Raw genomic sequence first — 12,226 nt, 5'->3', positions numbered from 1 at the left:
CAAGTCTGTACTATATAGCATAAGACAACAGCCTACTTAATTTGAACAATAACATCAAGATAAAATACAGCTTAAGGTTAATTTTTTTTCAGGTAAAAAAATGTATACAAATGGCAAACAGTGCTCGACGCCAACGCAGGTTCTGATGACATCAAACGGAAGATGGATGTTATAGTGTCGACGGCATACCGAGCCAGGACGAGCCTTACCAAGCCAGACAGAGCCTTACCGAGCCTTACCAAGCTAGACCGTGCCAGGCCGAGCCTTACCGAGCCTTGTGAATCCACGGAAGTGTATCGTTCCTAGTTGGGATTTATTTTATAAGATTGAACTACAGTTAATGTGTCGACATTTTGCTTACAGCAATGTGACAAATTCCGTTCTACCTTTTGTTCAAAATATAATTTCATCAGCCAATTAATGTTTTAACCATTATTTTTTTATTCTGTGTATCATTAAGATTAACTAGATTATCCCGAATGGTCTATAAAACGGAAAGTAGAGCGGATCATTGTTTAATAATTGTAACTACAGTGTAATCATAAGATTTGTATTTTGTTAATACAGTATAACCTGTGTTATCCGACGTCGAATTAAGCAGGGTTTCGGGGTCAGGTTTTTCCTTCAAGGATAGTATAAAAACGAAGATGTGGTATGATTGCTAATGAGACAACTATCCACAAAAGACCAAAATGACACAAACATTAACAATTATAGGTCACCGTACGGCCTTCAACAATGAGCAAAGTCCATACCGCATATAGTCAGCTATAAAAGGCCCCGATAAGAAAATGTAAAACAATTCAAACGAGAAAACTAACGGCCTTATTTATGTAAAAAAATGAACGAAAAACAAATATGTAACACATAAACAAACAACAACCACTGAATTACAGGCTCCTGACTTGGGACAGACACATACATAAATAATGTGGCGAGGTTAAACATTTTAACGGGATCCCAACCCTCCCCCTAACCTGGGACAGTGGTATAACAGTACAACATAAGAACGAACTATAAAAATCAGTTGAAAAAGGCTTAACTCATCAGATAGACAAAAAATAAAAGTGGACGTGGCCGGATAGGCATGTTTTTGGACCATGTGTTGGTTAATGCAGGATGTTGGAATACTCGAATTAGGCAGGTAACACTGTAGTTGGATTAATTAACATTGCCTGAACGTTTTACAGTGATATGGTCTGTAAGTTATTGTTGAGATATAAGAACATATATTGTACGATGACTTTCTTGTGACTGATAAATAAAGACAACATTAATATACCGCTGTTCGGAAGTTATAAATCGATTGAGATAAAACAAATCCGGGTTACAAACTAAAACCGAGAAAAAGACATCAACTATACGAGCGAACAGAAACACTAAAAGGGAACACAAAAAAAACCGACAATGTAACACACACAGAAACGAATTATAAGACAACAACTGTCATTTTCCTGACTTAGTACAGGCCATTTTGAGAACAAATGGTGGGTTAAACCTGGTTTTGTCGCTAGTTAAACCTTCAACTTTGATGCAAGAGATGATAAGCAGAGTGCACCAATTGTATCAGCTTTATGTATTAATGAAAGTTTGAGAAAAAGCAAGTTTTCCCAGCAATGTATGGTAGTCCGGTTAGATTGAAAAAATCTGGAATTTAAAATTGATACTTTAAATCAGAATAATCTTATTTAATTAAGGAACACAATAAGATCATGACAAATATTTATAGATTATGGAACTCCATTTTGAGGTATTTGGATTTTTCTAAAGGCTGACACGGTCTATAACCTTATATTTAGCTTTGGCATTCGTTTGGGTCTTAAATGATAAGACAAAAAAATCTAAAATCTGCTAAAATTTTGGTTATGAACTTTATGAGATTTTGTGTGACATGGAGCAAAATACATTACATTGTAATGTAGAAAAAAACATGGAGTCAGAACATCTGACAAAAAATCCTTAACTTCATCCTTAACGGGTAATGGACTGAAAGTAATTACCCAAGCAGATGAAAGATGTTGTATTGTTTTTCATATTAAGAAAGTGAAATGGTATTTATATGCCAATGTGACAGCTATTCAACAAAACTAAACCTTAAACAAAATATTAAAAACTTTACCGAACTCAAAGGTAAATTCAAAAAGGAGAAGATATATTGAATCTGCAAAACCTACCACAACTAAACGCTTGACTATATCAACCAACAGAAAGACTGGAAAACAACTCTGATATTCATGACTTAGTACATATATTCCCGATGAAAGTGTTGGGTTTTAACTGGTTAAATATCTAGCTAGATTTTGCATGTGCGTTACGCCCATTAAAAATACATAACAGTATCGATGGACAATTAAATAGTACAAAATGAAATTTTGAGTAACACGTTAATATTTAATTGCTCTTTTTACACACATCTATAGTCATAACCAGGAAACATTGGTAGGGGCGTTCTCCGACCGCGTTGCACCGTCGGGGTAGAGTCAACTTGTGCTACTGGAGTAGAGAAAATTGGTAAAATCGGAGTATTGTAATTTGGTGAAGTTGAAATTAGTACTTTCGGAGTAGTTGAAATTGGTACCATTTGGCATGATTTATTTCCAAGGCACCCGCAATGCGAATATCCACAGAAAACTCCTTCCCCGACTCTATTATAGCATTTGGCTAAAATAAAATAAAATATTAACTCGATTAATATAACATGTTGTTGTTTATATTTTTCGTTGGATACCAATTTTCGTGGATTTCGTGGGTACAGGTAAACCATGAAATTGAATATTCAACGAACAACAAATTGTCTAAAAGGCTTGTATGCAGACCTCGGCATTACGACGAAATTTAATATCCACAAACATTCAAGTGTTCCTTTATCAACGAAAATCGGTATTTATGAAAAACAAAGAGTCCATAGTATTATTTGTAGTTCTTTCTGAATCAGATACACACGAAAATAGGCAGCAATTCTAATGAGGCAATCTAGTAGTTTGATTGAAATTCATAATCGTAGATAAACTGACAATGCCATAATTAAAAATAATTTCATCGATAAAAAAAGGCAACAGTAGTATACCGCTGTTCAAAACTCATAAATCCATGGACAAAAAACAAAATCGGGGTAACAAACCAAAACCGAGCGAAACGCATTAAATATAAGAGGAGAACAACGACACAACACCGAAACGCAACACACACAGAAACGGACCAAGCATCAGACAAAACACCACGAGAATAACAAATATTACATGAAAACCAAATACATGAATTTGGGATAGACAAGTACCGTGCCACGTCTTATCTCAATATCTCAAAAATAAGAGGAAACACAAACGACTCAACGTTAAAATGCAACACACAGAGAAACGAACAATAATATAACAATGACCATCTTCCTGACTTGGTACAGGACACTTTTAAAGGGGAATAAAAGTGGTGGGTTGAACCTGGTTTTATGGCATGCCAAACCTCGCACTTTAATGGCAAAGTTAAATATAACATTGAAATGACAACATAATATAACAGGACTACAATACAAATAAATAGGAGAACATATTAAACAAAGAAAAACATGATTAATAGATAACAAAAAGCATCAGGTTTAAAATTCAATACGCCAAAAACGCGCCTTGTCCACACAAGACTCACCAGTGACGCCCAGATATAAAAGATCGAAAGTGAAAAAAAGTACAAAGTTGTACAGCACTGAAGATCAAAAGTTGAAAAGGTTTCGCCAAAAAGCACGGCCTGTGCCAAAACCAGTTGGAGAATTGGTTACTAAGAATGCATGCCATTTTTAGAAATTTGCTAAAATATTATTCCATGCCCAAAACTAGTTCTTAACTTCAATACGCATGCAATCTTGAGGAGATGGTTCCACCAAATTCGTTCCCACAGGTCGAAATAAAATAAATCAACATTTGTTTTACACATAATTTTTTACACATGTTGATATGTTTTAAATAGGTTCTTAAAAAAAATCGATTTGTAATTCCCTCGAAATCATTTACAACAGTTACAGAAAGACTTGTATGGATAAAATACACATCGTCAAAAAGAGACTTGGTGGATTTTCCTTAACTGCGTTTCACACAAATTTGAAATATAAAAACCGTTAGTTTTTTTTTATTATTTGCACACCATATATTCTCCATTATTTACTGTAAGCGTTAATCAACACTTATTCTAAAAAAAATATAAATTATAGTCTGCTCTACATGTTGCAGTGAAATGCTTTTGATACACAATTTTCATGGTTTTTTTTTCCATTACCGATTTAAATTGAAGTAAATTAGTGCTCGATTGAGAATAAGCCATGATATTGTAATATTCTAAAGATTGAGACTAATGTTTGTCGTTCGTCATCCATGGCTAGACTGAAGTGCGTTCTCAATGTAAGGATTGCAATGCAGGTAATGAAAATCTAAAACATTCTAGATTCAAGTTTTAATGTTTGTTCGTTTTAAAGTATGATTTGAACAAAAACGCGATTTAATCAAAGTTAAATAAGATTTTTAAACTGTCCTAAACGTTAAACTGTGTACAATGGTTTAATATACAGCGGATTCATTTATATTCGTGGGTATCAATTTTCGTTGATTTAGTAAACAATGCAATTTCGTGGTTATTTAATTCCCCAATTCGTCATTATCTGCATACAAGCCTATAGAACATTTGTAATTCCTTGAACATTTGAATCCGTGGTTCACCTATACACACACAAAATCTACGAAAATTAATACCCCTCGAATATAAATGAATCCGCTGTATATTAAACCATGGAAGTAATATTGAAAATATCACTTCCTTGATTAAACTTACATCCAATGTAATAATCCCCAAATGGACCATCAGAACCAGGAGTAGGTGTATTAAATTGCTCAAGGAAACGTTTACTCATAATAGGATATTTCGGTACTTTATAACAGCATTGGTTTGTATTGCAGTCAGCATTTGATAAGCAGTGATAGTTGGATGGTAATCGTGGTAGGATTGGCACGTCTTGGCGTGTACCACCAGTGGCGTCCGTTGTAACCATATCATACGTAGATAGGCTGAAAAGCTGAAATCAAATTTTTTGTTTTAGTTTTTCCACTTGAACCTCTAGGTCTTAATCTCCAAGTAACTTGCTAGGATCATGGTCACTTACTTGAAAGCTTTCACATAAACTTAAAATAAATACAACCCGATACTAGTCAATTCGACGACGAAGTTACATTCTTCGTTATGTTTCACCACATCATAGAACACAAGGGTTACAGATAAATGTAAACAAAAGAAGATATGATTTACAATGATTTTATAACATAACCAACACAAAGGTTACCCTTATGTATTTATGTGCTATGCTTTACGATGCTATGGATTCGAGCGTCGCTGGTGAGTCTTTTGTGGACGAAACGCGCGTCTAACCTATATACAAAATGTAGTCCTGGTATCTATGATGAGTTTATTTTCATTAATGCACGATCACATCTCTAATATTACATATGTTCAGCAATGCACATATATCTACATTGGCATGCAAAGTCCTTAAACTGTATGTATGCTTTATTGAGTTATAGGTTATGCTAAGGTCGAATGAACGTTTCCTTCTTCAATAAACATTAAAGAGAGACTGAATTTTGTATTTCTTTATTTTCTACTTTGACTATTTGTCTCTATCTTATTTACTTTGTTCAAATTTGTGTATTCCTAATATTTGACTATGTGTCTCGAACTCATTTAATGTGTCCATTATGTTTCATTATATTTGTGTATTTGCCTCCGTCTTATTCAATTTTCCCAATACTTAGATTTTCATTCCTTACATTAAACATGTTAAACTTTTTGTCTCTATCTATTTTTGTGGGCTCAATATTTTTTTATTTCGTAAATTTGACAGTACTTGATTTGTACTTGATTATTAATTTCTACGGATTTTAGGTTGTACCGTTACATTTTCAGCATTTTGAAAGTTTGTCTCGTTTAAATCTCTTAAGTTATGATTTTCAAACATGGAATAAATCGATCACTGTAAGAATTGTTTATGTACAAAGATTTTAGTACAAATTAAGTACAGGTAACTAAATATTACAATGATTTTAAAGTAAAAAATAGTACTAAACGTTATCAAAGGTACCATGATTAAAATTTAATACGCATGACGCACGTTTCGTCTACCTTAGACTCATTAGTGACGCTCAGACCAAAATAGTTTTAAAGCCAAACAAGTACAAAGTTGAAGAGTATTGAATACCCAAAAATTCCAAAAAGTTGTACCAAATACGGCTAAGGTAATCTAATCCTTGGATAAGAAAATCCTTAGTTTTTCGAAAAATTCCAAGTTTTGTAAACAGAAAATTTATAAAAATGACCATATAATTGATATTCATGTCAACACCGAAGTGCTGACTATTGGGCTGGTGATACCCTCAGGGGAAAAATATTAAAAATAAATTTCCGGTACTACATATTTTGAGTACAGAAATAATACCTATGCAAAAGAAGCTGTGTTTAGTTAAATTATGACTTACCGTGACCGCCAATATTGTTTTGAGACAAAACATTATGAACTCGTAGACGCTTCTACTATGTAAGTCGGATTAATTCCATTGCGATTCATCTTTTATAATGTGTAATACGCAAGGATTGTCTTATCATCTAGTTACCGGATATACAAATATGAATACAAGTGATAAGTCAATTTATAGTACAAATGCGTGGGTAAGAAAGATATACCACATATGCAGTTGGAAAAACAATTGAAGGGGTAGAGCCAATTTATCTCACCTTCAGGATCCCAATCGGACATTTGATTAACTTACATTCGAAAATAAAAGAGAATACATATTCAAAAATGATAACAATTTTATCAAAATACAATTGTTACGTGCTGCTACATATTCATGTTAACGACAATGCTAAATTTGTACCATTTTTATAAAGTTTTGCATTGATGGTCATTCCTTATCAAAGTCTTCCAATATGTACTCGAAGTACATTACATAATTTGCATGCATATACTAGTATTTTGTTTTGGTTAAAAGTGTCTTTTTATCAATTGATCCGATAAATGATAAAGGACACAATCGATGGCAATTGCAAAGTAAGGGTTACTATTATTAAGTCACATGTTAACCACTGCACAAAACGGTTATTAAACTCAAAAACCACAATATATATATGTGATACTAGTTAGTTATCAAAGATACCATGATTATAATTTAGGACCCAGACGCGCGTTTCGTCTAAATAAGACTCATCAGTGACGCTCATATCAAAATATTTATAAAGCCAAACAAGAACAAGTACATTTGTTTTTAGGAAAGATTAAAGGAGACTAAGCAATCGGTTCTAAAGTGCATATCATTAAGAGAAAATTTCCTTCATTGATTCTGTTTTGGAAGAAACTTTGAATAGAGAATGGACAATAGTTTTCCTGGTTTTCTTATTTAAAATCACTCAATCCATTAAAAAAATGGTATTTTTATCCGTTGTCGGATGTTTTTTTAATCTCCCTTTGTCTGATACCAAAGTCACCGTGCAATTGCAACCAAGAGAATTCTCATCACCTTAAAGGTTTACTAGTATTATCACAGTTGTTTATTTTCTGATGCGTAGTTGTATCCACATGATGCAGTTATTTCTTTAAGGAAATCATGACGGGCAACATAAGTTACTCAAGCTCTACAATTTCGTCTTACCAGGAGATATATACTCCATATGCATGCGCTATTAAAAACCTGACATGTCAAATTGTAAAGACGAAATCTTTTCCTCGAATCATTTCCTTAGTCAATCCTACTTGTCAGTTTCGCTGAATCAATATATGAGAAAATATACTTTGTATAATTCTGAGGTATCCGTAACTTCGGGTTCTGTTGAGTAGATATGTTCAGCATAGTCATGACAATTTCAATTATTTAGTGAGAAGGCATCATTTAATACATAAGCACGAGGCTTACAAACAAAATGCTAGCTGCCTTTCAGTATTCAAAGAAGCTCTGGTGTGAAGTATTCCTCCCATAGATAAGGGGGGGGAAATGCATAGTAGATCATGAAGATGTCAAAGCATGTGTTTCTGAACTACAATTCTTGCGTAAAAAAGTAAGTCGTCATTAGTTTATAACATTGATGATTCGCACATTGCCTTATTTTGCCTTGGGTATCACCAGCCCAGTAGTCAGCACTTCCGTGTTGACACGAATATCAATTATGTGGTCATTTTTATAAATTTCCTGTTTACAAAACTTGGAATTTTTCGAAAAACTAAGGATTTTCTTATCCCAGGCATAAATTACCTTAGCCGTATTTGGCACAACTTTGTGGAATTTCGGATCCTCAATGCTCTTCAACTTTGTATTTGTTTGGTTTATAACTATTTCGATATGAGCGTCACTGATGAGTCTTATGTAGACGAAACGCGCGTCTGGCGTACTAAATTATAATCCTGGTACCTTTGATAACTATTATATGTATATATAAGGTATACAATAAAAAAAAATAAGTTTATTCATTCTGTTGTTTCGTGAATTTCCTCTTCTAGCTGATGTGTTTCCTTCAGTTTTGATCCGGATTTGTTTTTATGACTTTTAAACAGCGGTTTACTACTGTTGCTTTTATCTCTATATCATACTAAAGAAATTTTTTATTGTAAATCCTGCAATGTATTTGAATACTTAAACAGGGAATATGATCCCATATGCCTTGTGAAGGTCAAACAAATCAAAATGGTAAATCGTATTGAAATGATTGTAAAAAATATTCCTATACAAATAGATATAGGAAGATGTAGTATGAGTGCCAATGAGACAAATATCCATCCAAATAATTTATAAAAGTTAACCATTATAGGTTAATGCACTGCCTTTAACAATGTTTAACACGGAGCATTGGCTCACACCAAATAGCAAGCTTTAAAGAGCACCAATGTCTACCGTTCTCTGAATTGCCCTGAATTGCTCATGGGTTTTCTTACATATTTGTTTAATACTTCGGATTTATTATCAGAACTCAAATGTTCTCATGGCATATGCTTTTCTAAGGACGCACGTCGTGTATTACGAATGACTGGTATATAACGTAATGTTATGTATGATAGCATTGATTATTCTTATGCAATGAGTTTAGCACAGTTGTGACTTAAAGTCTCGTGACGGGAATACACTATCTAAATAGTTGAACTGAAAACGGAAAAGTAACTTGTAGTTATTATGCACACGTTTGTCTTATTCAAGGAATCTTTTCGCTAGGGAATATTCTTCTTTCAAAAATTTAATACAGATAGGATAAATTATGCGCCGTTATATTTTCACCTGCGCCTTAAAGCGATAATCTCACCTACCGTCTACTGAAATACCTAATCGATAAAGTGTGATTCTTATGTATGAAAAACTGAATAAATATTACCGTTTTTCTATAAATACTTTAAGATATTGCACATTTTCTATAAATGTTAAAATGGATATTAATATCTTAAATGTCATACATGTAAGGGTTTTTTGAGCGTATTATTTTAAAAATATCAGAAATCATGCTTAGAAACTATAGAAATAATATAGAACCCAACGTTTGATTCTACAAGTAAATTCGTTTGGTTTTTTTTATGAAAAATCACCCAAATTACCAGGCTTATATTTTGGTACGTTAAGAATTCAACATTTGATTGGCAGTAAATTTTTGAAAAAATATTTAAAGTCAACATAACGGTTGTGATTACTGGCCTTGGAATATATTGACAGCAACCCTATAGTTGTGATAACTGGGTTTGGGAAACATTGACAGCAACCCTATAGTTGTGATTACTGGGTTTAGGAAACATTGACAGCAACCCTATAGTTGTGATTACTGGGTTTGGGATACATTGACAGCAACCCTATAGTTGTAATTACTGGGCTTGGGTTACATTGACAGCAACCCTATAGTTGTGATTACTGGGTTTGGGATACATTGACAGCAACCCTAAAGTTATGATTACTGGGTTTGGGAAACATTGACAGCAACCCTATAGTTGTGATTACTGGGTTTGGGATACATTGACAGCAACCCTATAGTTGTGATTTCTGGGCTTGCTTGGGATACATTGACAGCAACCCTATAGTTGTGAAAACCAAAGATATTATGTTTACAGTTTGAGGCACCGGAAACGCCTTTTGTCTACATAAGACTCAGTGCAAACGTTTATGGCAAATAAGCAGATTAGGCCATATGTTTTTAAAGTAGAAAAACGCTGATTGTTTTGATTAATTGAAAATTATATATAATTACGGAAAATGAACGCTATGTTAATTATTATCAATATTGATCGTCTTTTTTTAACATCTCGCGTGAAAAGTTTTTTCGATTGTTTATGTAAACTTGATGTTTAATTTTTCGGAAAAAACCTATGCGATAAAGATATACTTTGTAGTATGGTTTGATTGTGTTTGTTCATTTTAAAGATGTATAACTCTTTTGATTGAAGATTGTTGTTTTATTCTAAATACACGATAGTTTGCGTTCAGTGTCAAAAAATATTTTACGAAGTATTACGACTTCACTTTGGAAAAACTGAACATAGATACCATGATAGAAATTTTGTATTTGCAGCAGAAACGCATTTCGTCTACAAAAGACTCACCGTTGTTGCTTGAATCAAAAATATATGTAAAGGTAAATGGCAAAATATGTTTATATTAAATTGTCCAATCTGATATCGATTCAAAGTTTACTAGGCAAAGTAGTACATTTCTGTCTATAATGATATATTTTAATTTAAGATATTTAGATATGGTATGTCAGAAATATAAATATTGCAAACTGTCAAAAATATTACACATAACTTATTGTATCAATTGTTACCTTGAAAACAGCAGGTTAATGAAATTGGTATTTTAAATAATTGATTTATCATTGCTTCCAATATTCTCATGAACTTAACACAAAACATAATAAAAAATATATGGCACAGATAATATTCTCTAAGAATGAAAATATCGTAAAATCCTTGTTCTCAATAGAGTTTTCTTTTCTATTTTTTCAATTCTATTATATTTGTATAATATGTTTATTGCCTTCATTTTTCACAATATTTTAGACTGTACCATTGAAACAGGCACAGTCCAATAACATTTGGATTTGTTATTGCTCTTAATTTCAATTGACTTAATTTGACTTTTTTTTAGGTTCTGAAATATAAACTTTATTCTGAGAATCTATATTATTTCCATATTGTATAAAATGTACATAACTATAGTTCTCTTGTATTCTTTTTTAACATACACTTAGTTTCAATAAAGCTTTGCATAAATCTTTAAATGATTCAGCTTTCTCGTTAGAAGTCATATATACTATAGCAGGGTTTCCGCTGGGTCAATACATTTTTCGCCACCTATTTAACCATGTTAACCACTTTAATTTTTCCGAAGTAACTTCAATATATTTAATGTTCAAATTTTTTTTTTTCTTTTATTCTTTTGGCGTCATTCATTTTCCGATTGTAGCGTCAGTCATTTTCTATTGCGAAGTCAAGACTTTACAAGAACCTGTGTGATGTTCAGTAATGGCAGACAAATAGTGATACGGTGTATTGTAATGAATAAACACTAAACATCTACTTTTTAAAAGATAATGTAAAACTTGCAATTTAGAAGTCATCATTTTTACTTATGGGAACACTAGATACATTTTCACAAAGTGTAACTGATATACATTTCCCTTCTAGTTTTCTTACTATTGCATATATTTCTTTATTACGACAGTTTTCTTTAGTTTAAACATATTTATTTATAGTGGATTGGGAAACAAGTTTTGCAACTTATATTAATCCCTTTCCACTTTGCGGGTGCGAGTGCTGCCTTGTAGCGGCATTAGCCTACTCTTTTTCGAAATCTACAAGGGTGTCTTTAACGTGTAATATATATGGCTCTCTCTTAATACGGGTCGGCCATTTATCGTCCCCTTCCGACGGACTATTATCGTTTCCTCAAGACCTCAAGGCAGTTTTCTTTTCTTGACCGTTGTACAGGATAAGGTCGTAACGTTAATATTCAGTAAAGATAACAGTCTTATGACTTAATAAGATGCTCTTTTGTCTAGATAAGAATCTCAGATCGCAATTGTTATAGAAACAAATACAACGTTGAAGAGCATTGAGGACCCAAATTCCAAAAAGTGGAAATACGACTAAGGTAAAAGAAGAGGAACGAAAGATACCAAAGGGACAGTCAATCTATGCCTGGGATCAGAAAATCCTTAGTAATTTGAAAATTCATAC

The 12,226-nt window shown here is 32.8% G+C and overlaps 2 protein-coding genes across 2 annotated transcripts in view; one reads left to right on the top strand and one right to left on the bottom strand.

Annotated features, from left to right (window-relative positions):
* Positions 1-416, top strand: part of LOC134718744 (uncharacterized) — a 35,678-nt gene extending 35,262 nt beyond the window's left edge. Inside the window, exon 3 of the mRNA XM_063581429.1 lies at positions 93-416. The gene's annotated coding sequence lies outside the window, so the exon portion shown is untranslated. The remainder of the gene's footprint in view (positions 1-92) is intronic.
* A 1,978-nt stretch (positions 417-2,394) lies between these two features.
* On the bottom strand, positions 2,395-6,627 carry LOC134719566 (uncharacterized). The gene is made up of 3 exons (XM_063582560.1): positions 6,507-6,627; positions 4,813-5,053; positions 2,395-2,661 (listed from the first exon to the last, which is right to left on the bottom strand). The coding sequence occupies exons 1-3, from the start codon at positions 6,537-6,539 to the stop codon at positions 2,405-2,407; spliced, it is 531 nt and encodes a 176-aa protein (XP_063438630.1). The 5' UTR covers positions 6,540-6,627; the 3' UTR covers positions 2,395-2,404.
* Between the last annotated feature and the right edge of the window lie 5,599 nt (positions 6,628-12,226).

The sequence above is a fragment of the Mytilus trossulus genome, chromosome 5 (genome assembly GCF_036588685.1).
Source record: "Mytilus trossulus isolate FHL-02 chromosome 5, PNRI_Mtr1.1.1.hap1, whole genome shotgun sequence".
Classification (NCBI taxonomy): Eukaryota; Metazoa; Mollusca; class Bivalvia; order Mytilida; family Mytilidae; genus Mytilus; species Mytilus trossulus.
This window is presented reverse-complemented; position numbering and strand designations above follow the sequence as displayed.